General features: G+C 36.7%; 1 protein-coding gene, 1 long non-coding RNA gene and 1 pseudogene across 3 annotated transcripts in view; 2 read left to right on the top strand and 1 right to left on the bottom strand.

Moving 5' to 3' along the window:
- The window catches only part of LOC309873033, a 697,683-nt gene that overhangs the window by 655,462 nt on the left and 14,771 nt on the right, over nucleotides 1–27,450 (bottom strand). The gene's annotated exons all lie outside the window — the stretch shown is intronic.
- On the top strand, nucleotides 12,372–13,304 carry LOC309841284 (olfactory receptor 4C46-like; the record flags this gene model as incomplete). Its single annotated transcript, XM_082684179.1, has 1 exon — nucleotides 12,372–13,304. The coding sequence occupies one exon, from the start codon at nucleotides 12,372–12,374 to the stop codon at nucleotides 13,302–13,304; it is 933 nt and encodes a 310-aa protein (XP_082540305.1).
- LOC309873016 (olfactory receptor 4C11-like) lies at nucleotides 22,602–23,526 on the top strand (annotated as a pseudogene). The gene has a single exon. The product of its transcript is annotated as an olfactory receptor 4C11-like (transcript).

Genomic DNA, 27,450 nt, shown 5'->3' with positions numbered 1-27,450 from the left:
TCACTTTCAGTCTGGATGTATCCTTGGGTTCAAAGTGGGTCTCTTGTAGACAACATATGGATGGGTCCTGTCGTTTTATCCAATCTGCAACCCTGTGTCATTTTTTGGGCACATTTAGGCCATTCACATTGAGAGTAATTATTGAGAGATACGTTTTTATTATCATCATGTTACCTGTGAAGTCTTTGTTTCTGTAGATTGTCTTAATATATTCCTATTCGCTGATATTCTTGTTTTATTTTTCTTCTTTTATAAAATCCCTCTTAATATTTCTTGCAGTGCCAGCTTGGTGGTCACATACTCTTTTAAACCTTGACAGTTTTGGATGCTCTTTATCTCTCCAACCATTTTGAATGTCAGTCTTTCTGAATAATGTATTCTTGGCTTCATGTTCTTCTCATTTAGTGCCCTGAATAGATCTTGCCAGCCCTTTTTGGCTTGCCATGTTTCTGTGGACATGTCTGACATTATTCTGATGGACCTTCCTCTGTATGTAAGGAATATCTTTACCCTACCTGATTTGAGGAGCTCCTGTCTAAAATTTTGATTCATCATTTTCACAGCCAGGTGTCTCAAGTTCTTTCTAGAATCTATAATCTTGTAAGAAGATCTTTCAACCTATAGGGCATGAACACTGGTTCCATTCACCAGACTGGGAAAATTTTCAAGAAGAATTTCTTCAACTGTATCTTCTAGTCTTCTTTCTTTCTCCTCCCCCTCAGGGATTCCAATAATTTTGACATTGGAACCTTTCATGGTGTCATTTATTTCCCTAATTCTGTTTTTTGTGGTTTCTAAGGTGTTTGTTCCAGGCTTCCTCCTGATCCTTTTTCTCTATCAGTTTGTCCTCCAGATCACTAATTCTATCTTCTGCTTCAGTTACCCTAGTTTTTAGAGAATTTAGATTAGATTGGAACTCATTTAGAGCATTGCTAACATCATCCCTGGTGGCTTTCACTTCTACCTTAATCAATTCCATTTTGTCATCAAAGGCTTTCACCAACCTAACTATTGTTTAGATAATTGTTAGCCTGAATTCTCTTTGTGACATCCTGTTTATGTCCAATTCCAAAAGCTCTGATGGAGAGCACCCAGTCTCTGAATTTTTCCTCTGCTGGGCATTCCTCCTTCTACTCATTTTGGTGAGATATGGCTTAATGAATATGTAGCTGAATGTATGAATTGCGGTGCAGGCAAGGTGCGATCTGGAATGCTTCTGAGCAATCGAGAGTCCCCACCAAAAGAAAAAGAGAGAGAGAGAGGAAAAAAAAAAAAAAGAAAGAAAAAGAAAAAAGAAAAGAGAAGGCCCAGCCCGAATGGGCCCCAAAGGTAAGATTTATAAAGTAAATAAACAAAGAAAGACAAACAAAAAGACCGACAAAAGTAGATGACAAGAGATAAGATAAATAAATAAATAAAACCCACTCAAAATGAACCCCAAGTGTAAGACTTATATACTACCAGAACAAAAACAAATGCATAGAAACATAGTAGACAGTATCTAGGTTTAGTGAGGTATTAGAGAAATTGGGGTTCTCATAAGTTGCTGGTGATAATGTTAAATGGTGCAACCACTTTGGAAAACAATGTGACAGCTCCTCAAAGTGTTAAAAGATAAAACATATTGTATAATTTTTTTATAAAATATTATAAAAGCTAATCTAAAGTGAAAGTAAGTAGATTTGGTGGCCCCTTGGTGGCTCAGACTATTCAGTCTTGGACTCCTGATTTCATCTCAGATCATGATCTGTGTCCTGGATTGAGCCTTACATTGGGCTCTGCATTCAGCATGGACTCTGCTTAAGACACTCACATTTTTCTGCTCCCTGATGCCAATGCTCTGGTATTCGATCTCTAATTATCTTAAAAACAAACAAACAACAACAACAAAAAACAAACAAACAAACAACAACAAAAAAAAAAACAGAGAGAGAGTGAAAGAAAGAAAAAGAAAAAGAAAAGAAAAAGGAAAAACAGAAAGTAGGTCATATTTTCCTGGGACTGCTGGTGATGATGATGGAGAGGAATGAAAAACTACTAAATTGGTATGAAGTTTCTTTTTTTATTTTATTTTATTTATTTTATTGTTTATAAATTTTTATTATGTTAGTCACCATATAGTACATCATCTAGCAATCATTTGTACAGAATAAAAGTCCATGCAGCAACCATTATTAAAAATCTATTTTGGGGCACCTGTGTTGCTCAGTGGATTAAGCCTCTGCCATCTGCTCAGTTCATGATCTCATGGTCATGCATTGGGCTTCCTGCTCAGCAGGGAGCCTGCTTCCTTCTCTCTCTCTCTCTGCCTGCCTCATTGCCTACTTGTGATCTCTCTCTGTCAAATAAATAAATAAAATATTTAAATATATATATATATATTTCCAAGGAACAGAAAACATATAAATATTCTATTAAAATTACTGTGTCACAGTGACTTGGATCTCTATTCTGATTAAAATTTTAAATGATCAAGATCATATTTGAAAATTTAGTTTGTATCATTCATACAGAATGGCTCATAGAAATTTTATTATTGGGAAATAAATATCATGTGACATAAGAAATGGCCATCTCTTTCTAATCTGCAAAATGGTGCCATAGGAACTATATCCAGTGACATCTGATTTAGCATCCAAGTGCAGAGCACAGTGCTGTCCACTAAATGCAACATTTCTATGTGTTGCTAGAGTAGTTCATGTTCCAGGTACTTGAGAAGCATATCCCCAGGGGTACAGGTCTGTATTACTGTAGGAGGAGCTGAGGGTTGTAGGTGAGGAACAAATTTTTGAGTCAGGAGAGCCTGACTGGTCCAGCTCCAACTAAACAGTCCCCAAGGTCTGCCTTCATAAAAATTACGTATTGATCACCTTTTCGGTATTGCCATTTATTACCACATGGATATATCATTATGGGAATTATGCTAAGTAAGCCAAACAGGAAGACAGACACTATATGATCTGATTAGCATGGGGAATCTTAAATAATAATTTTTTTTTAAATGAATTTATAAATAGAGAGACCATATTGGTGGTTGCCACAGTGGGGATAGGAAGGGTGGGTGAAATAGGTGAAGGTGATCAAGGGAAGAAATTTCCAGTTATAAAGTAAACAAATATTACCTGATGGGAATGTAATAATGTACTAGAGACTGTAGTTAATAATACTATATTCTTTATCTCAAAACTACAGAGTAGCTCTTGAAAATTTTCATGATAAGAAAAACATGTAACTATGTGTTGTGATAGGTGCTAACTAGATTTATTGTGGTGATAATTTTGAAATATATTCCTTATCAATCATTAGGTTGTACACCTAAATCCACCAATACTGTTATATGATAATTATATGTTACCAAAAAAATGTGGATTCTATCTCTTTATGCTTTTATCTGGGTTAAACTTGTGACGCAACTCACATGTAACCTTTAGCCACATGAACAGAAGATGGTAAAGGTGATGTTGTATAATCCCTAAAGGCTGGCTTGAGAGGTCTTGAAATTTTGTTTTGTGAAACAACCACTGCCCTGAAACAACAGTGGTGAGGTAGTGCCCAATCTACACTCCCGAGGAAACTGTGAGAACTGACATGCCTGAGCCAATTACCAGATGTATATATAAGGCCATCTCGAACCATGCACTTCATTCAGACTCCATTCATAACACTGAGAATGTTCCCAGGTGAAAGCAGAAGGAACACCCAGCTGAATCCAACCTACATTGCAGAAGCATAATCAAATAAATTGCTTTTATTTTAAGCTTTCAGGTTTTGGTTTGCAATTTAAAATTAGTAATACAGACCTGTACCCCTGGGGATAAAAATATATGTTTATAAAAAATAAAAAATTATAAAATTAGTAATTAGGGGTCAGATTGGGGTGGCGATTGGGTAGCTCAGTCAGATAAGCATCTGCCTTCGGCTCAGGTCATGATCTCGGGGTCCCAGAATCAAGCTCCCTCTAGGGCTCTCCACTTTGCAGGGAGTCTGCTTCTCCCTCTCATACTCACTCTGCACACACACATGCACACACTCTCTCTGTCAAATAAATAAATAACATTCTTATAAAAAGAAAAATAAAACAAAACTGTTAATTTGGAAATCCAATTTTGTGGTTCTAAGCCACTTATTTTTTGCTTAGTGTTATTTCCTGGTATATAATTGTAGGAAATTAACACACGTACTATGTTCACACAAAGAAGAAAATAGAAGATAAACATTGTGAAGTTTCAGAGAAGAGTCACATGGGCAGAGAATGATGTGGCCTGGAGATGTAGAGATTCGCTCAATCAAAAAAAGTAGTGTTTTCTATTCATATCTCCTACCAGTAGGAAAGAAACACAGAATTTCATGAGCCTCTAAATTTGGGAAGTAACATATACTATATCTGAGAGCACTGTTCAAAATCTTTTTTTTTTTTATGTTAACTGTAAAGATGACTAGTTTTCAGGTTTGACAAAGGCAAAGAAGGAAAGAGTCAAATCCCTTTGCAGTGAAGGCGAACATCACCTGACCAATCAAGCAAATGAGAGCTAACATCTTAGTGTGAGACAGATCATGCATGACACTCAGATTTTTCTTTTTTAATGTCACCCATGTTCCTCCACTTCTCTTGCTTATAGCCAGAGATGCCTTAGCAATGTCCTGCATTTCATCATGATACTCTTCTCCATCTTTGGTCACTCGTGGGCCTGACTTGACAAGACTTTGGCTCATATTCATGGGGGCACCTCTGAAATCCTACCAAGAGATATTCCCTATCGCTGCTGAAGTAGTAGAAGCTGTGTGACATGACTGGGACCTAATATGCACAGAGGCTTTCCCATCAAGTTTGCTTCCTGCTTGGAATGCCCCTGCTGCTAATTTGGACTCTATATTTTTCTACAGCTCTAGAAAGAGTCCAGTGACATGGCCAGATGACAGTGCAAATGGCCCACTCTGGGACTGAACTTTGGCCAGTGGGAAGGAAACTCAATGACTAATTTTCCCCCTTTGTGGCTTTTTACAGATTGGAAATGGAAGGTATTGTCTCTCATAAAAGGTTTGGTGATATCAAGAAGTCAGCTGTGTAAGTGGTGAAACTAGTCCAGGCATAGGAAGTTTATAGGCTCCTTCCAGGAATACAAGCAGGTCAGAGTCTGGCATTTCTGTCATTGTATGAAAAGGGAAGAAATAGTTTTGATGAGAATACAAAGGGAATAGAAAGAAAAGAAAGAAAGGGGAGAATGAAATGAGTAAAAATAGGAGAGGAATGAGAAAGGATATTAGAGGTTAAGAGTCAAGTTAATGGCTTATACTCAAAAAGTGGAAGTATGGTAGTCCTGCATTACAGTTGCTCCCAGGTATAAACTAGTAATCAATTTCCCCTCAATTTCCCCAGAAATCAGCAAAGAATCAATTAAAAAAGGAAAGCAGTTCCTTGATTAGATGTATGATGTAGAGAATTTGTTTTATATCTCTGGACTTTGTTTCCTCATTTAATGTGAATGAATTGACTAAAAATGGAGGTAACATGATCAAAATATGTATACCTCAATTTCTTTTTTTTTTAAGATTTTTTTATTTATTTGACAGAGATCATAAGTAGGCAGAGAAACAGGCAGAGAGAAGAAGGGAATCAGGCTCCCTGCTGAGCAGAGAGCCAGATGTGGGGCTCGAACCCGAGACCCCTGGGATCATGACCTGAGCCGAAGGCAGAGGCTTTAACCCATGGAGCCACCCAGGCGTCCCCATATCTCAATTTCTCTAAACATTTATGCCAAACATTTGTAAGTACCCATTTTTATTTTCCAACTACTGGGATTCTTCCTTTATTTTGAATCATAAATAAATGTTGTTCCTTGATATGTTTGTCTTTCAGATAATTTCATTGTCTCTTCAAAACTAGGTGTGCTAGAATTATTGCATGGAAAAAATAGAAAAAATATTCTGGGGTCTTTCTCATTACCTAGGTGTAAGAAGTTTGTTTCTTGGTGGCTTCTTTCTTTTACAAGGTCATTCTCTAGGGAACCTCATCATGATGAATGTTTACATGAGAAACCTTTTCAAGGTTTTCATGCATTTCTTCCTCAAACTCTTGTCTTTTGGGTATATTTGACACTCTTCAGTTACAGCTCCCAATAATTTTATTGACCTATTGGCCAAGAGTAAAACTATCTCCTATGTGGGGTGCGTGCTGAAACTCTTTGCAGTTCATTTCTTTGGTTGCATGGAGATCTTCATCCTTACTGTAAAGATTGTTATGTGGCTATATGTAAACCCCAAATATGTATACGATCATCATAGACTGGGAAAATGCAATAAAACATTGTTGGGGACCTGGATAGGTGAGTTCTTACACTCCATTATTCAGGTGGCTCTGGTAGTGCAGTAACCCTTTTGTGGACCCAATGAGATCAATCACTATTTTTGTGATGTCCACCCTGTGCTGAAACTTGCCTGCACAGACAGATATGTTGTCAGTGTTGTGGTGACAGCCAATAGTGGTATCATTGCACTAGGGAGCTTTGTAATCTTGATAATTTCCTATACCATCCTCCTGGTGTCCCTGAGAAAACATTCAGCAGAAGGCAGGCACAAAGCAGTCTCCACTTGTGACTCCCACATTGCTATGGTCATCATCTTTCTTGGCCACGGTGTTATCCTGTATATGCGTTAATATTACTTTTTCAGAGGATAAGATGGTGGCTGTATTTTACACCATTTTTACCCCCATATTAAATTCCCTGATCTATGTTGCTGAGCAAAGAAGTCAAGAATGCGCTGAAAAGACTGTGACACAAGGTTTTCTCAGAAGCTAATGCTAAATAGTTGAAGTAACAATTTAACCAAAATGATCCTAAATTCTCTCCTCTGCTCAACAAAGTCAATAATAACAACTTCAGAAGGTTATTAGAGAACAAAAGAAAGACTAGCACTTTCTACCCACCTGAGGTGTTATTTATCATTATTTTTATATTTGTTCTAGTATTTCATAAGTAGATAAATTTCCTGAATGATCTAGGCCAGAGGAATCTTTTAAACACAGAAGCCCAGGACAATGCTACTGAGCACACTTATTTTCTCCTCACCATTTTGGTCTTTCTGTCATTTTCGTTAAATTGAGAGTCTACTATGAAGTATTTAATGCCGTTTTCTAGTTTTAGAACTCTGATAGAAACATACTGAGCACTCAAATGTATATGTTGCATGCAGAAAAGGATACAGGAAAAATAACAGAGATCTAACTATAGTATTCTGATCTAAGTCCTCCAGAACACAGTGGAAACTAAACCTAGCAAGGCTAGAAAGGGAGAGGAGGTATGTGCAGCAGAGAGAAAATAGGTTTAAAACACCACAGACCTGTTGTCTTCCTCTCTCTTGGGAGAAAGCTAAGATCCCCATTGTGAGGCTAACATCCCATTCATATGCTTCTGCTAACTGACTATAGCCAGTGGTCCCCAATTAACATAAAGTGACTAAAAGTAAAAACTAAAGAAACAATGAAAACAAAGACAACGGTGATGAGTAGGCCACTTGATTCAATCAACAGGGCAAATAAAATGGTGAAATGCACAGCTGGGAAACTGTATTTCCTCCAATGTTTGAACCAAGCAGCTTTACTGAATACAGTGAGCCATTTGTCACACCTTTCACTTTACACACTCCGAGTTTGCTTGCTTCCTTCCTTCCTTCCTTCCTTCCTTCCTTTCTTTCTCTTTCTTTTTAAAGATTTTATTTATTTATTTGAGAGAGAGAATGCACTGAGGAGGGGCAGAGGGAGAGAGAGGGACTGAGAACTAGAATCCCCACTGAACAGGAAGCTTGATGCAGGGCTGGATCCCAGGACCTAGAGATCATGACCCTAGCTGAAGGCAGATGCGTGTGTGTGTATAATGGATGCTACCTTCCAGAAATTTCACTACTAAGTATTTTCTCAAAAAACAGAAAAATACAAAAAATATCATCTACATTAATGTTTATAGGAGCTAAAAAACAATAGCCGAATTATGGAAAAGGCTGAAGAATGGATAGAGAAGATGTGATACACACACACACACACACACACACCCCACACTGGAATAGTATTCAGCCATCAAAGAGAATGAAATCTTGCTATTTGCAATGATATGGATGGGGCTAGAGAGTATTATAGTAACTGAAATAAGTCAGTCACAGAGAGACAAATAACATATGATTTTCTTCATATGTGGCATTTAAGAAATAAAACAAGCCATTATGGTGGGGGGGGGTGTTTGGGAATAGAGAGAGTGATAGAGAGGCAAACCAAGAAACAGACTCTTAACTATAGAGAACAAGGTGTTGTTTACTGGAAGGGAGATGAGTGGGTGGATGGGTTTTATCAGTGATGGGGATTATGGAGAGCACTTGTGATGAGCACCAGATGTTATAAAGAAGTGTTCAATTACCATATTATATGCCTGAAACTAATATTACCCTTATGTTAACTAACTGGAATTTAAATAAAAAATTAAAAATATATACAAATGGCAAACAGTAACTAGAAAAAAAATGTTCAATACCCTTAATCATCAGGGAGAGCAAATTAAAACCACAATAATTTATTACCACATAATGCCATGAATGACTAAAAGAAAAATAACAATACCAAGTGACAAGAGTGTGGAACAATTCCTGTAATTAAAATTACAAATTTCTTCTTGCATTTTGATATCTCCCCAATTTTAATGTTGCCTAGTATTCCTTACTGACCAGACCATGAGATCCAGAGATTACTAATTGGGAGTCTATTAAAGTTACTGATAGAACCTGATAAACAGTTTTTGCAGTCAAGAACTTTAATGGCTGCCATTCCATTGATTTTAAGCCCTCAGTGTTCTAGCTCTGAGGCAATCAGTAGCAGGCTTCCAGAAAAGTTTTAATATTGTTAAGGAGGTAGAAGTTCTCTCTGGGACCTGAGTCAACAATTTAAGTACATCACAGGTTCCCACATTGAAATTATGCCATTTTCCTATTCACATGATGTTTGACTTCCTTTGGAACCAATGTTCGCAAAAAGAAAGGGGATTTTTGCATATTTCAGTTCCAAGTACAGGGAAAGAAACTCCTTATTCAAAATTGGATGTTTCTCAAACATGTCTCTTCAGAATACTTGCTTCTAAAACAAAACCTTTCCACCAAAGGAGATAATTAATTCCAGAGAGAAAAACTAGCAGCTATAAGCCTAGGTCCTTGAACCTTTTTGGAAACCTCTTTAAATACCCATGCAGTACCAGGTAAAAAATGTTGTGGGGCATTTACATTTCCAGAGCAAGATTCATTATGCTAGAAATGACCCATTTGAAAACATTTCCTCCACGTTTCTTGTCTCTTGCCTATGGGACCAGAGATATCTGGAGATCACTTCTGCATAGTGTAGTAGAAGAATCCATTCTAAATTCAAATCCCAGGTTTTCTATGAAGAATTTTGAGGCTTTAGGCTAGAAGGAAAGTTTTAGACTGATAGAAACACTTCCTCAAGAACTGCTGATTGATTATCGAATTACGGAAATAGACTGAGTGTGTTATGTATTTCACATTGAATGTTTCCTACTCAAGAACAGGCCAGTTTGCAGATGGAATTATTTCTGAAAACCCATAGACATCGTTTAGATCATCTAAGTCTATAAGGTAAGTTTTTCAGTAGCATTGAAGCATTTTAAAGATTGGTATGTTCTATATGTAGTAATCTATATTTTAAAGATTGGTATGTTCTATATGTAGTAATTGATATGTTTCAACATTTTTCAAATATAGTACTATTTTATCCACACACCAGTTCTTAAAAAGATAATTGGTAAGTGTCATTAACCTAATTTGGCAGATGAATATGTTGAGGCTTATAGAGATAACACAATTTGTAGGACCCAGCTCCAACAGCACATGCTTTCTTTTGGCATGAGACAACTCCTTTAACATTCAAAACTTATCACGAGTCTGAAAATCCAATGTAAATACACTTCACACATAGAAAAGACATAAATATGAGTAATAAATAACATAAATCATCATTCATAAATCATCGAACAATGACCAGGGACAGTCCTTCCTGAAGTTAACTGCTATGGATAACATCTCTGTGGCTTCTTGAAAAGTAAAATTGGGGAGATGACTCTTCCTCACCTTAATGCATTATTTAATGTTTTTCTCTATTTGGATTAATACATTTGCTTTTAATATATTTGCTTTGGATTAATACTAGTGTCATTGCCTCAAAGACCCAAGGAATATATTACACAGTTAAGTTAAAGCACATAAGAAATCAGGAAAGTTGGATCTTAAACTTGAGGGATTATCAGGTAGAAACATGTTCGATTAGGTGGTTGTGGTAACACATCATTATGAAGCTCATAATATCTCATACTTATAAATCAGAGAAGAACACAAATTTTCCTGTTTTTTGGGGTGATCATAATAAGCATGCTTTGGACACTCTGATGAGAGAGTTGTCACTGTTCCTCATGCTCTGTGTTTGGTTAATTGTATCAGTGATGAGGTTTTATTAAAAAAAAAAATACCAATTCCAATACAAACTCAAATACCAATTCTCCCTACCTCCTAGGTTCATAAACAGTCACAGAAATAGGTGAAAGTTCTTATGTGCCCACAGTGATGTGGTGGGGATGTGAATATATATTTCCTCAATCAATTCTCATAACACTTGGGATATGGATATGATCATTCTCCCTTTATAGATGAGGCAGCAAAGATTTAGGTTGCCAAGAACTATAAATGGATAAAATAAGTGGCAAGTTCAATAGCAAGATTCGAATCTAGTCCCTCTGATTTTTAAACCAATACACTACACTTAACCACTGTGGTAGTCATTTTCAGCATTGTGTAGAAAAATCTGGGGACTCATTATTTATAAAGGGGTTGGGAAGGGAGAAAATGGAGCTGTGTTAGAAGTCAAAGTTAAGTGGGTAGAAGAAGAATCAATGAAACAAGATGGAATTGGGAGGGAGACAAACCATAAGTGACTCTTAATCTCACAAAACAAACTGAGGGTTGCTGGGGGGAGGGGGGTTGGGAGAAGGGGGGAGGGATTATGGACATTGGGGAGGGTGTGTGCTTTGGTGAGTGCTGTGAAGTGTGTAAACCTGGTGATTCACAGACCTGTACCCCTGGGGATAAAAATATATGCTTATAAAAAATAAAAAATTAAAAAAAAAGAAGTCAAAGTAAAAGTTCAATTCAATGAAACTAGCACTGCATTTTTATTAATATCTAGGGATTCCAGTGTGTGTGTATGTTCATGAAATTTCCTCATCTATAATTTTCTGAAATCACATTAAAGTCATTATAATTACGATGGCCATGTCAAAAGCAGATTACTGGTTTAACATCGCTTATTATTACATAACAATGTAGGGCAAGGATTAAAAATTGGGGGGGAAATTTAACAAATACAATTTGATCTAATATTGTTTCTGTCTTTTATTATCTGCTTAATCTTGGGCAGGATCCTTAACATCTTCTCTGTGTTTATATTTTCTCTTATGTAAAGAAGAACAAAATAATAGTGGTAATTATTTCACATGTTTGTACAGAGGATTAAACAGCCATATTTCTGTAAAAACAGAACACAACAAGTAACTAGTAAGTTTTAGTTGATACTATCATTATTATTACTATTAACACCAATCTCTGCAATTATTACTTCATTTGCAAAATGGGTAAAATCATACTAACTACACAGGTTACTCTCATGTCGTACACATAACAATCAATCATTAAAGACATATTTTTTTTCCATTAAAGACATATTTATCAGCTATTAAAATGTTATTGGATTTGACAACATGTATTACTAATTCTTTTATAGTAGCTCCTGGAGACTTTTATTACATTCTTGTAAGAAACAATGTGTTATATTTTTTGTCAACTATTATAAATAATCTGATACTGGGCTTTCTGTCACTGGCTTGCATTCCCTTACTGAACCTCAGGTGACTTCATCAAGGCACACAAAGTTCTTCACCATACTTGCATGCAGGAAGAGTCATGTTTCCTCCAACTCCTGTTCATCCTTCCATTAATATTCTCAAATACCTTTTATGGGTCCCTATTTCTAAGGATAAAGGAACAATTCCTAGCTGTATACGCATAGCCTTGACACCCATTTCCACACACTCTTTTCAAACTTAGCTACCAGTATCACCACTTAAAGATAATAGATAGTTCTCAGAAAATGATGTGTGCACAGAGGATCTTCAAGAATTCAGAACTCCTATCTCAAAAACCTTATGAGAACCCACAACTCCATAGAATCTAGATATTTACTATTTATGAGATGAAAAAAATTCAATAAAGTCAAGGTTACATTAATCAAAAGGTATTTCTTTTTCAGGTAACGTAATTAATCATAATATGAAATGCTGGAAAATAGGAACAACGTGACAGAGTTTGTTCTACTGGGGCTCACAGAGAATCCAGATATGCAAAAAATCATATTTGCTGTGGTTTTGGTTATCTACATCATCTCTTTGGTAGGAAATGTGCTCACTGTGGTCACTATCACTGCCAGCCCATTATCAGGGTCCCCCATGTACTTTTTCCTGGCCTATCTCTCCTTCATTGATGCCTGCTACTCTTCTGTAAATACCCCTACACTGATCATAGAATCACTCCGTGAAAAGAAGACCATCCCATTCAATGCATGTATTATCCAAATATTTGGAGAACATTTTTTTGGAGGTGCTGATGTCATCCTACTTACTGTGATGGCCTATGACCGCTATGTGGCCATCTGCAAGCCACTGCATTACATGACCATAATGAATCGGCGGGTGTGTGGCCTGCTAATGGTAGTGGTATGGGTGGGAGGCTTTCTACATGCAACCATACAAATCTTCTTTATCATCCCTTTACCCTTCTGTGGCCCTAACATCATAGATCACTTTATGTGTGATCTGAACCCTTTGCTCAATCTTGCCTGCACTGATACCCACACTCTAGGGCTCTTCGTTGCTGCCAATAGTGGTTTCATCTGTCTGTTAAACTTTCTCCTCTTGATGGTCTCTTATGTGGTCATTCTGCGTTCCCTAAGGAACCATAGCTTGGAGGCGAGGCGCAAAGCCCTCTCCACCTGTGTCTCCCACATCACAGTGGTTGTCCTATTCTTTGTGCCCTGCATATTTGTGTACATGAGACCTGCAGCTACTTTATCTATTGATAAAGCAGTTGCTTTGTTCTATACTACAATAACGCCCATGTTAAATCCTTTAATCTATACCTTGAGAAATGACCAGATGAAAAATGCCATTAGGAAATTGTGTAGTAGGAAATCTATTTTAGGTAACAAATAAATGTGCCTGGACCTCCATATTAATTCAACTCAAACAAAGATCAGAAGGACATTTTGGATGATCTTGACAAGGGATACCTATAAAATGAAAAAAAAAAAAAAGCTGCTATGGATCAAAGATTTTGCATTGAAAAGAACAGAAATGAGTTCAAGAAAATAAAAAATAACACTGACTCAGGATCACTCTTTGCATATTTGGCCAATTCTATGAAATTGGGGCTTTGTTTTACTAGCTTCATGCATATGTATAGATTCCTAATCTGTCATCATAATTTAATAATTAAAAATATATTGGTATTGAGCAGCTATCTTTATAACAATCAAAAGAGGGAGGTACTACCATTATCCCCATTTTTATAGGTGAGGAAATAGAAAGGGGAAAGTATCAAAATAAGTAGACTGAAGAGTCAGTAATCAGAATCTACCTGATTTCTCAAGACATGCTCTTAAATGCTGTGGTACAGTGCCAGATAATGATGATACAAAGATTATAATAGATATCATTTATTGAACTAAGGATTTGTCTGATACCACATATATATAATATAAAATATAAGATATTATATTATATCCATATTATATATAGCATACATACACATGTATATGCATGTATTATATATCAGAATTATATGTAGTTATATATAATTATATATTATATGTATATTAATTAATTTCCTATAACTAAATTCTATGGCCATTTCATTAACAACTTGCTCAATTTTATTTATCCTAGTTGATAATATGTCCACTAAAATATTGTGGCATATAATTACTTTAAGAATATAAAAGCAGGGGGCGCCTGGGTGGCTCAGTGGGTTGGGCCGCTGCCTTCGGCTGGGGTCATGATCTCAGGGTCCTGGGATCGAGTCCAGCATCAGGCTCTCTGCTCAGTGGGGGGCCTGCTTCCTCCTCTCTCTCTCTGCCTCTCTGCCTACTTGCAATCTCTCTCTGTCAAATAAATAAAATCTTAAAAAAAAAAAATATATATATATATATATATATAAACAATGGCCCACTGAACCCTTAAGGGGTAGGTGAAGAATATTATATCGTGTTTCCAAATTTCCTTGTAGGCTTCAAAATCATTTTGTATTTTTCATGTCACCTACATGCAACCATACAAATCTTCTTTATCATCCCTTTACCCTTCTGTGGCCCTAATGTCATAGATCACTTTATGTGTGATCTGAACCCTTTTCTCAATCTTGCCTGCACTGATATCCACACTCTAGGGCTCTTCGTTGCTGCCAACAGTGGTTTCATCTGTCTGTTAAACTTTTTACGGTTAAACAGTACACTAATAAGCCATTAGAAAATGCAGTGCCTCAAAGGAAAGATTATTTCAATGTCAGATAGTAATTTCTATTTTTAATATACATTTATAATCCATAAACTTATTGCCTGACAATTAACAATAGTTTTTACAAGCAGTACAATGTCTGGTGCATGATAAATGTTGGATAAAAAATAAAAGTATAAAGGAAGATAGATAAAGTCAATAAAATGTAGAGAAAAAAAATACTGCGGTGTAGTTATGTTTGGTTTTCATATTTTACCTGATTCAAACTCTAAGAATTCTCTATGAGAAACTACAATTTGCTTTAACTCCTGCTTAAAATGTGTGATGAGAAAGAATTAAAGCTGAGATTCTCTGTGAAGGAGCAAATAGCTTACTTTGATACTCTTCCTCCTCTCAGCAAGATTTCATCATATGATGGGAGCTGTTCATATTCTCTCTTAATTAGTTTAGTTTTTGGCAACATTTCGTTATTAAAAAGTATTTTTTTAAATATGCACATCCATCTACACACAGAACAACTTCAGGTTAAATATATTTCATTTATTCCTTCCATTCCTCACTCATTAATCAACAGAAATTTTGTGACCCCAAAGAATGTATCAGACACATTGATGGTGGCTGGGGCTTTGAAAGTGAACAGAGAGGAGCCTGGGTCTTGCCTTCACAGAGCGTTGGATATACTGAGAGATACCCAGAGGAGAGCAGAAAATGACAGCACCATGTTATAAATGTTAACATAGTGGCTTCACTGGGTGCTATGAAAGCATGTTTGAGGGATACACAACAAAGAATAAGGGTCAGGAAAGGTTTCAAGATGAAAGGACATGCAACATGGAACCTGGAGCTTGAAATCAAGTCAACAGTATGAGTATGTTCACATCAGTTAGAGTAGGAGCATTCCTACATGAGAGAATACGTAACAAAGTCCAGGGTGTGAAAATCAGTATGCAGGAAACCTCATGAAAGTAATATGACTATGGTTGTTAATCCATCTATTCAATCAACAAGTATTTACTGAAGTCTCACCATAAGCCAGGCAGTGTACTACACAATGAACTTATAAAAGGTACACAGCAGGATATGAACCTGGAATGAAAGGAACATGGGTCTCATAATCATGTTAAAGTTTATTGCTAAATATCATGGGACACACTTTGCGAGGACCTTTGAAACAGTGAATGATGCAGTATGATTTGAGTTTGAGATGATAACTGAATGGGTTATCAGGGTGGGAAGTGGTCTGAAGGGAGCAAGAGTGGTGTCAGGATGTTACTGAAATGATTTGGATGTGAAAGGATGGAGGCCTGAAGAATGGTGATGCCAGAGAGGATACAGAAAATGGTGGGCATTGCTGTGTCCAGTTCAGTTTCCCTTCAATTCTCCAATGCCCAAGCTGCTGTGTCTGCACTACTAACAGCCCAGACCTCAGAGCCCCATCATTTCTGTACATTTCCTCCAGAATGAAATTATAGGCTATGCCCATCATCTCAGGAACCAGCAGGAACCAATTAAAAAAAAAAAAAGGTTATTTATTTATTTAACAGAAAGAGACACAGCAAGAGCAGGAACACAAGCAGGGGGAGTGGGAGAGGGAGGAACAGGCTCCCTGCTGAACAGGGAGCCCAAAGCAGGGCTAGATTCCAGGACTCTGAGATCATAATCTGAGCCAAAGGCAAACAATGACTGGGCCACCCAGGTACCCCAGAGAATGATTTTAACATCAAGTGGATAGGATGATCCATTTTGTGCATACAGTCAGCCTCTTTCCCCAACCACTCCCATCATTGTACAATGGGCCCATGAACAAAGTGGTCATGGTGGCAGGGAGGAGGTTGTCCATGAGCTCAACAACGTGGACTTTCACCCACCAAAGCTAGCCTGGCCATGACCACTGCTATGTGCCAAATCTTCCAGTAGGACATGCAACATGAAGTCTGTAATATGGCAGCATTCCCTGGGATGATCAACCTGTTTGCAGATTGAACTCATTGGACTTCTTCCATCATGGAAGGGCAGTGTTTTGTTCTTACTGCCTAAACACATCCTTTGGATATGGATTTGCATCCCCTGCATGCAATGCTTCTGCCAAAGCTACCATCCATAGACTTAGAGAATTTTTTACCCACATTCATGTCATTTTACACAGCATTGCTTGTGATCAAACAATCTCACTCCACAACAAATAAAGGGCTATAATGGGATCCATGCTCATGGAATTCACTGGTCTTACTACATTTCTCACCCCGTTGAAGAACTGTCCTGATAAAATGGTGGGAAAATCCTTTGCAGAATTAGTTATAGTACATGCCAGGTAACAATACCTTCTAGGTTTGGAGCAAGAGTCTTCAGTTCTCTGGAAAGACGTATGCTCTGAATAAACATCCATGACATGCTCTTCCTCCCATTGCCAGGTTTTGTAATCAAAGGATAGAAATGGGTGAGGCATTACACATTTTTTTTTATTTTATTTATTTTGACAAACAGAAATCACAGGTAGGCAGAGAGGCAGGCAGAGAGAGAGAAAAGGAAGCAGGCTCCCAGCTGAGCAGAGCGCCCGATGCAGGGCTCGATCCCAGGACCCCGAGATCAAGACCCCAGCTGAAGGCAGAGGCTTTAACCCACTGAGCCACCCAGGTGCCCCGAGGCATTACACTTTTTTTTTTTTTTAAAGATTTTATTTATTTATTTGACAGAGAGAGATCACAAGTAGGCAGAGGCAGGCAGAGAGAGAGAGAGAGAGAGAAGGAAGCAGGCTCCCTGCTGAGCAGAGAGCCTGATGCAGGACTCGATCCCAGGACCCTGAGATCATGACCTGAGCCAACGTCAGCGGCTTGACCCACTGAGCCACCCAGGCGCCCCAGCATAACACATTCTTACCCTTAGTGACCCACTAGCAAACTTTTTGCTTCCTGTTTCCTCTTACTTATGCTCTTCTTGCTTTGAGGTCTTTAATCCAAAGGGAGAAGTGCTTCCAGCAAGAGACACAACAAGATTCTATTTAACAGTGTTAAGACTGCTGCCTGACCACTTTTGGCAGCTCATGCTCATGCCTTTGAATCTATAGGCAAAGATGTAAGTTACTGTTCTTCTTGAGGTAATTGTTCCTGGCAACAAAGGGGAAATTGGACAACTACTCCAGAATGGAGATAACAAATAGTATATCTAGAATATAGGAGATCCCATAGGATAACTCTTAGTATCACCATAGTCTGTGAGTATGGTCAATGGAAAACTACAACAACCCAATCCAGGCAGAACTACTAAGGACCCAGATGCTTCAGTAATGAAGGTTTGTGTCACCCCACCAGCTTGAGAACCATGAGCAGCATCTGTGCTTGCTGAAGACACATTGAGTATAGAATGAGTAACAGAAGAAATTATAAATTAAGCATGTGATTGTTATAAAATGAAGACTGTAATTATTGTATTTACTCCTTATATTATGAATGTGTTTGTGTGCTTGAACATATATAAAGCAAATATCTTTGTTTTCTTCCTTTTCTTATTACCTTACTATGAAACTAAATATATATTGAATTTCTACCATGGCATTTTAGTGTTTTTGTTTTCCACCATAATATTGAAGTTACTGAATATTAAGGGGAAAGTAAAAATCACCCCCCAAAATTTACTTCCCCTTACTTTGGGGGTTCTAGGTCATTTTCAGTTCTTGGATAGTTGTGTGATGTTAGGTGGTATTATGACCTTGTGGTTTGTTTTGTTTTGTTTTGTTTTTTTTTTTTTTGGAGAGCAAGTATGGATTTAGGAGATGTGTATAGGTACTAATGGATAAACAATGGATTTGCACTTGTTGATTTTATATGTTAACTTGCCTGGGCTACAGGGTACTCAAATATTTGTTCAACTATTGTTTTGGTTTGTGACTATGATATTTTTTTGGATGATATTAACTTTTGAATGGGTAGACTGAATAAAGTAGATTAATCTCACTAAAGTAGGGTTCTCATCTAACTAAATGAAGGCCTGAAAATTACAAAAGGCTAATGTCCCCTCAGTAAGAGGGAATTCGCCTGCCTGATAGCCTTCAAACTGAACCATCAGCTCTTCCTGTCTGATAATTTTCACTCTGACACATTAACTCTTCCTGATGAAAGGAGCCTCCTCTCTATGGACCTGAACCGGGACATTGGCTTGTACTGGTTTATAGCAGTTTCTGGTCTTTAGACTCAAAATGGGACATAGACTGTGCAGGTTTTGCACTTGGCAGCTCCATATACATGAGAATCAATTCTTTTCAATAAATCTCTTTGTGTGTGTGTATCTCTGTGTGTGTGTGTGTGGGGGGGGTTAGCACTTCCTTACCTTCTAACATTACAAGATGCTCCAGTTCATCTTGTATATTTCATGCCCCCAAGCTAGAGTCAGCTATTTAAGAAGTCCTGATTCATTTTTGGATAATGGTGTCTGGAACCATGTCCTGGGCATAGATCATTAGATAATCACTGATTTTTATTTTTTATTCTAGCCAAAAGTCATCATTTATGGTCCAAATAAGCTCCTTTAATTGAAAGAAGAGATCACCTTTTCCCCATAATCTAAAAATAAATATTGAAAAGTATCTACTTCATTATATCCAGATCATGCTTCTTAACTAAAAGGGAAGGGAGACCTCAGGGAATGACCTTCCCCAGACTCCTATATTTTGCATCATTCATGTTTAAATACTAGTGCAGGAAAGGCAGAAAAGGAGCATTTCCCAGTCAAAATTACATGTGAGAGAAAGTGTCAGATGAATCCAGGACAGACTTTGTCTTCTGGTATGCAGGCAATAACCTATGCCTCAGTGACATATAAAAAGATCAGACAGGATTTTAGAAACATTTATTTTTTTTTTTCTCATTTGAACTAATAGTGGCCAAATTACCTTGAGAAGAAAAGATTACTCTAAATCCTAATGTTTCTATAAGCTCTTAAAACTGGTAAGATTTGTGTTGGAGATTAACGTTACTTTATTTAATACTCAGAAAAATTATCTGATCAATGTCACAGTGTTCATCTAGCACATAGAAGGCATTTGTAGAAGGATAAAAAGTTTTGGGGGTTTTCTAGAAGTAGATTATAATAGAAACTGAGAAGACAGAATAAGATAAATGCACAACAGCTCCTGGTGGAGAAATGATCAAATAGAAATAATATCTGAGTGTTCCAGGAAATGCTCCATGGAGATGATGATTTATTTTGGACGGAGTAGGCTTCCCTTTTCAGTGGTAACTGAGTATTGAATAGGACCAAACAACTGGATCCTAATAATAGGAAATTCTCTTAATTCTTTCATTTACTTTATGAATACTTATTATTAAATATGTATTTTCTCTAGATGTTTAAATCCAGAAGTGAACCAATGTGAATAAAATCGGCCTTCTTTAGTTTGCTTCATTCAAATGTATGCCAAGCTTATATCTATTATTATGTTAACTATACAAATAGTTCAGTCTATAATTCTATCAGATATATAGATAGATAATCGATGGTAATAGATCAGTAGGTGGCTGGATTGACAATTGGATAGATATTAGATATCTCTTTATAGTAACTGACTGTTAAAAAACCACAAACAAGTTTTCATTCCCATTTGCTAAAGATTTGGACAAAAAGCATATCTGGCAAACGCGTAAGAATGCAAGGGAACCTGTAGTGAATGGCAGTGTGGTTGGGATACGATGTGGTTAAGAGCTGTGAGTCCAGAACTGACTCTACAGCTGACTCACCCTGTGACACAGACATTTAAATCTTACTCTGGCCCTGGGAATCTTACTGTCTCTACAGCCTTTGTCCAAAGACAGTTGTTATAAAGCAGTAATATGCCAATGTGATTAGCAAACCATCTACTAAGAGGTTTCTAAAAGCTTTATTTTTAATGCAGCATCATCATGATATATTTTCAGTGACCAAAGGAAATGTTTTAAAAGGTAAGTGGGGGGAGGGGGCTTGGGAGAAGGGGGTGGGATTATGGACATTGGGGAGGGTATGTGCTTTGGTGAGTGCTGTGAAGTGTGTAAACCTGGTGATTCACAGACCTGTACCCCCTGGGGATAAAAATATATGTTTATAAAAAATAAAAAATTAATTAAAAAAAAAAAGGGTAAGTCGTCCTCCCAATTGTGAATTGAGGAATCAATCCCCCCACACCAAGCCACAAATATTATGCTATTGTGTTACTATCTTAAATACAATTAATTGAAATGAGTCCATGTGTGTGTGATATACATTATTATGATGTGAAAGAAAATATTACCATCCTCCACATACAGTCCTGAACTCTATCACTTTCCAATGTATATTAAAAACCATTTGTGTGTATAGCCACTTCATTTTTATTGATAATTACATAAAATACCATCCCTCATTCATTTAGCTTCCTTTTTGATGGGCTTGAAGTTGTTTCGTAATTTTTGCCTACTTGGAAAGGGCTGTTGTGATTGTATTTGTGCCTGTGACTGAAATTACTTGCAGCAAATGGAAACACCAGTCCTGTGTCTATGCGCTGTTGAAATATCATCATGCCGAATATCACTCCCTGAGAGACTGCATCCCTTTAAGACTCTGCTAAGGATGTGCAGCATCAGTTGTTTCCCACATCAGTTTCAGCAGTGTTTGTTAATAGGCATTCATCAAAAAGGCCACTGTTAATCTGATAGGTAAAAAGATATTTAACTGGAATTTAAATCTGAATGTATTTTTCTGTGAATGAATATGATTATACTGTCAAATAATGTTTAATAAGAAGAGTTGCTCTTGAAGTCAGTTCTTTCCCTCATTTTTGTTTGCACTTTTTAAAAAAGATTTTGTTTATTCATTTATAGAGTGAGGAGAGCCTGAACAGGGAAAGGGAAGAGAGGGAGATGGAGAGATAGAATTTTAAGCAGGCTCCATGATCAATGCGGAGCCTGGAATGGGACTCAATCCCACAAACCTGAGATCACAACCTGAGTGGAAATCAAGAATGGGATGCTTAACTGATTGAGCCACACAGGCACCCTACACACTCTTTTCTTAAAGAGTGATCTCTGAAAGTCATTTGCATTTGAGAAAATTGTGCTTCTGTGTGGAATACATGTTGCATATCTCCTTAAATGATTTGGCATTTTTTGGTATTGTGCTACAATATGGTAAATACATATGAAGAGGACAGATAAGGATTTTTCCACTGTTTGGTATATATAAATAAATATTCATTCCCTTCTCTATCTATCTTCTCTTACTGAAATCCAGGTATGGGTCACTCAAAACATAGATTCCAAGAATTCTAAGTCCCTGGTGCTTAAAATAACATAAAATTTGAAAGAACACTTTGATTTATGTCATATGTTCTTTATTTATCCTATATTGCAACCTCAGTCGATCCTTATGTTTTAACAAAATATGCTGAAAAAAAAAACAAATAAAATAGTAAAATAGTGACGAATTTAACTTTGGGCAACATAGTATAATTTCAAAAGTACAAAATATTATGATAGAAGCTTAATTTAGAACTCTAAGCAACTAGAAATTATTGAGAGTTAAAAGAATAGGAAATAAAGACTCAAGCTACCAGACCAAGTTTCACAATGGAGTTTACCAATTGACTGAAAGTTTACTGTTAAAATATTGTTTGTTTTTCTCTTGTTCTCTCTCTCTCTTTTTTTTATGTTAAACTAAAGAGAGACATTCACTTCAGAAAGATGCCCTCTCACACAAAATCCCCTAGGTTAATATTTATTGTGCCTGAAGAATCAGGTACTCTTTCATTATTGATATTTTTCATTGCTTCCATTAATAATCAGCTGAATAGATTGTGAAGAGATAATATGATTTCCTCTTTATTCAGAAGAAAATGACACAGAAGGTAAAGGAATACACACTGGTAAGTGGTGCATCCATGATCAAGCATATGGATTTAATCTCTAAGTTAAATAATCATTGCATAATATTTCTTTCTTTGCAGATTAACCATTTCTAACCAATGCTTTCTCCATGTTGCCTGAAATTTTGCAGCAAAACAACAGTGTAACTGAATTCATACTATTAGGATTGACTGAAGATCCTATGAGACAGAAAATGGTATTTGTAATCATCTTCATTTTTTATCTGGGAACAATGGTAGGGAATTTGCTTATTATTGTGACCATCAAGTCCAGCCGGACACTTAAGAGCCCCATGTACTTTTTCCTATTTTATTTGTCCTTTGCTGGATGCCTGCTTTTCAACCTCCATAGCTCCTAGACTAATTGCGGATTCACTCTCTGCAAAAAGAATCATAACTTACAATGAGTGCATGACTCAAGTCTTTGCACTACATTTCTTCGGTGGCATGGAGATCTTTGTGCTCATCCTCATGGCTGCTGATCGCTATGTGGCCATTTGCAAGCCTTTACATTATCCAACCATAATGAGCCAGCAAGTCTGCAACATTTTGATTATTATTGCATGGATTGGGGCTTTCATCCATTCTACAACCCAGATTATCCTGGCCTTGAGAATGCCTTTCTGTGGACCCAATTTGATTGATCATTACTGCTGTGATTTGCAGCCCTTGATGGAACTTGCTTGCATGGATACATATGAGATCAACCTGTTGATGGTGTCTAACAGTGGGGCCATTACCACAAGTGGTTTTGTGATTCTGATAATCTCATACATTATCATCTTGCATTCACTGCGAAACCACAGTGCAGAAGGAAGGAAAAAAGCTCTCTCTACTTGCACTTCTCATATCATAGTAGTAGTGTTATTCTTTGTTCCATGTATATTCATATATACACGCCCTGCAACCACTTTCCCCATGGACAAGATGGTGACTGTATTTTATACTATTGGGACACCTTTTCTCAACCCATTCATCTACACACTGAGGAATGCAGAAGTGAAAAATGCCATGAGAATGATATGGCATATCAAAATTACATCTGAATGCAAAAGATGAATTGAGGGCTTTGGTTGATTACTTATTCTGTGCAGATATCACATAGGGTAGTCTATATCTTGACTTGCCCAATGCAATCTAAGGTAGTGCACCTAATTTCCTTACTTTTCTCTGTACTTCTGCCCTCAAACTAGTGGTTTCCCTCATAATGCTAGCCTGGTTCTTACCTTTCCTGAGAGCTCAATTTTGATATTGGTGATAATGACACACTATCATGAATAATTGGTGATAATGAAGTACTTCTCACATCTAAGTCTACCCTCTAGTTTGATAAGGAGAAAGATATTTTTGCAATCACAACTGTTCAAACTCTGAGCATCCATAAATAATAGTCTGTTTACTATGACTTTTAATTGTCTCTATAGCACATTTCAAATAAGGTGTTTTGCTTTGTCTTGAACACATTCAGATCAAATGAATTAACATTGTGTGGCAAGAATTCTTCTCACTGTATCATTAGTTTATCTTTAAAAAGTTCCATTCTAGCAAATCAAAGGCCAAAAGACCATATACATATGTATGAGTGTGCACACACACACACACACACACACACATGTATTATTTTTTTAAATAATTTTTTCTCATTGTTTTCGTTGACTATTGAGATAACTGAGGCATTATATATGAGATTTTATTTATTTATTTATTTATTTATTAAGATTTTGTTCATTTATTTGACAAAGAGAGATCACAAGTAGGAAGAGAGGCAGGCAGAGAGAGAGGGGAAGCAGGCTCCCCGCCGAACAGAGAGCCCGATGCGGGGCTCGATCCCAGGATCCTGGGATCATGACCTGAGCCGAAGGCAGAGGCTTTAACCCACTGAGTCACACAGGTGACCCTGAGATTTTTAAATATAGTATTAAAAAGTCCTGGAGATATTCAGATAATCTACATAATTGATAAATAGGGGCTAAAACAAGAGACTTCTGAGAGCTCAAGAGACTTCTGAGGGAAAGAACAAAACAATATATGCTGTCAAGACTAAATAAGTTTTGCAATACAGCATAGATAAAACATATACTGAGATTGAAGTACCACAAGGTAAAACTTATTTTAAAGGGAAAAAAAGTGTATATTATTTCATTTAAATGTGGGTGGTATCAGTGAAATAAAAGAAAGTATAAGAGGCATTCAGAACTACTCACTATACTTGTCTCTAGTTAATGGAATTAGAGAGACCCTACTTTTGCAGCAGGAAGCTGCTTCCTTTCTCTGTTATTTCTTAGTAAAAGTGTAGTGTGTATTGTGATGCTAGAAATGGCAATAAAATTTTGAAGCCAGCAGAGCAGATTAGCAGTCATACTTTGAATTAGAGCAGGCCAAAGTTTAGATTCACTGAAATCAGTGTGATACATGCAACCCAATGTTTATAACAGCATTATCTACTGTAGCCAAATTATGGAAATAGTCCAAGTATCCATAGAATGATGAATTGGATAAAGATGACTTATGTAGGGTGCCTGGGTAGCTCAGTGGGTTAAGTCGCTGCCTTCGGCTCAGGTCATGATTTCAGGGTCCTGGGATCGAGTCCTGCATTGGGCTCTCTGCTCGGCAGGGAGCCTGCTTCCTCCTCTCTCTCTCTGTCTGCCTCTCTGCCTACTTGTGATCTCTCTCTGTCAAGTAAATAAATAATTTTTTTTTAAAAAAAGGATGACTTATGTATTTGTGTGTGTGTATACACACACACACAAATGCTTATGTATTTACACACACAAATATATGGGTGTGTATATATACACACACAAATACATAATGGAATATTATTCATAAACAAGAATGAGAAATGAGATCTTGCATTTTCCATGACAAGAATGGAGCCACAGAGTATTATGCTAAGTGAAAAAATTCAGTCAGAGAAAGACAAATACCATATGATTTCACTCATGTGAAAATAAAAATAAAAAAACAAACTAAATAAATCAGTATACGGAAAAACAGAGAGGGGGGACAAATCAAGAAAGAAATTCTTAACTATAGAGAACAAACTGATGGTTACCAGAGAGTGGGTGGGTAGGACAATTAGTTAAATATAAAATAGGGATAAAGGAGTATAATTGTGATGTGTACTGGGTGTGGTATGTATTGAATGACTCATTTGTACACCTGGAATTCTTATCACAATGCCTGTTAACTAACAGAAATTTAAATAAAAGCTAATAAATAAATAAATAAAATCATTTATATCAGTGTATTCAAGTTCACCACATCCTTAGTAACTGAGACAAGATTCCATTTAATTTTAATGCTGTTCTTCATTGTTTACCTGAAAAACATTTTCAATACCAATAGTTTCATCCAGTCAAAGATTATTTTAAAATAAATTCATTAAGATATCATGTTTTGTTTTTAAAAAAAAAAAAAAAAAGATATCATGTTTTAAGTGTTCTCATTACTTTTTGCTTTTGGGGATGTTGTGAAGCTTAGTGACTGCACTAGTGTCCCAAGTTGGCATGTTGATATAGTAAAAGTATGTGTGTGTGTGTGTGTGTGTGTGTGTGTGTGTGTGTACTGAAAAGATCATCACAATCTAATTAAGACATATATCTTTTCTATATACTTAACATTGTATGTGCATGTGTCTGTGTGTGTGTGTGTTTGTAAGAAGTTTTAATTTAGATCTCTCCTTTTTTACAATTTTAAGTATAGGTTATGGTATTAAGTATAGTGACCATGCTATATATTAAATGCCTAGAACTTCTTCATTCTACATAACTGAAACCATGCACCCTTGGGCCAACATCTCTCCATTTCCTCCAATACCTAGCCCCTGGTAACCACTATTCTATTCTCTACTTCTGTGAATAGAACTTTATCATTTCCATATATAAGTGAGATCATGCAATATTTCTCTTTCTATTCTTGCTTGTTTCACTTAACATCAAATTTTCCAGCTCCATCTATGTTATTGCCAATGGAAGAATTTTCCTCTATTTATTTATTTTTTTAAAAGATTTTATTTATTTATTAGGCAGACAGAGATCACAAGTAGGCAGAGAGGCAGGCAGAGAGAGAGGAGGAAGCAGGCTCCCCACAGAGCAGAGAGCAGAGAGAGATTGGGGTTCAATCCTAGGACCCTGGGATCATGACCTGAGCTGAAGGCAGAGGCTTTAACCCACTGAGCCACCCAGGTGCCCCAGAATTTTCCTCTATTTAAAGTCTGAATAATGTATGTCCCACATTTCCTATATTGGTTCATCAGTCAAGGATGAGGTTGTATCCACTCCTTGGCTACTATAAATATGATGCAATAAAACTGAGAATTCAGAAAGCCCTACACAATCATGATTTGAGATCCTTTAGATATATACCCAAGAGTACAACTAATGGAAGGTAGTACTATTTTAATATTTTTGAAGAAACTTTGTACTTTTCTCCATAATGACTATACTAATTCACATACCCATCAATAGTACACATGGGATCCTTTTTCTTCACATCTTCACCAACATTCCTTATCTCTTGTCTTCTCAATACTGGTCATTCTAACAGAAGTGAAGTGATAGTATGATTTTAATTTACATTTCTCTCATGACAAGTGATGTTGAGCTTCTTTTGACGTGCTGTTGGCAATTTATATGTATTTGGAAAATATCTATCCAGTTCCTCTGCCTATTTTGTAATCAGAGGAGATAAAGGAAATTTCCATAACCTCTGCCCAACTTCCCTATGAACCTGAAACTGCTGAAGAAAATAGAATCTATTATTTAAAAAGCTGTTAAGAAGAAGAGAAAATAGAATAATAGACCAAAAGAATCTACTTCATTAGCTTAAAAGTATATAGAACAAAAAAATAGAAGTTAGGAAGGCAACTGAAAAGTAAACTACAATAAGATGAATTTATTTCCCAAAATTAAACAATCACATTAAAGGAAAATACGCTGCACTTGAAAGTCAGAAGTTGGTGAGAGAGACAATAATCTTCAG

The sequence above is a fragment of the Mustela nivalis genome (genome assembly GCF_964662115.1).
Source record: "Mustela nivalis genome assembly, chromosome: 9".
Classification (NCBI taxonomy): Eukaryota; Metazoa; Chordata; class Mammalia; order Carnivora; family Mustelidae; genus Mustela; species Mustela nivalis.
The sequence above is the reverse complement of the archived record's forward strand: the minus strand, read 5'-3'. Positions and strand labels throughout refer to the sequence as shown.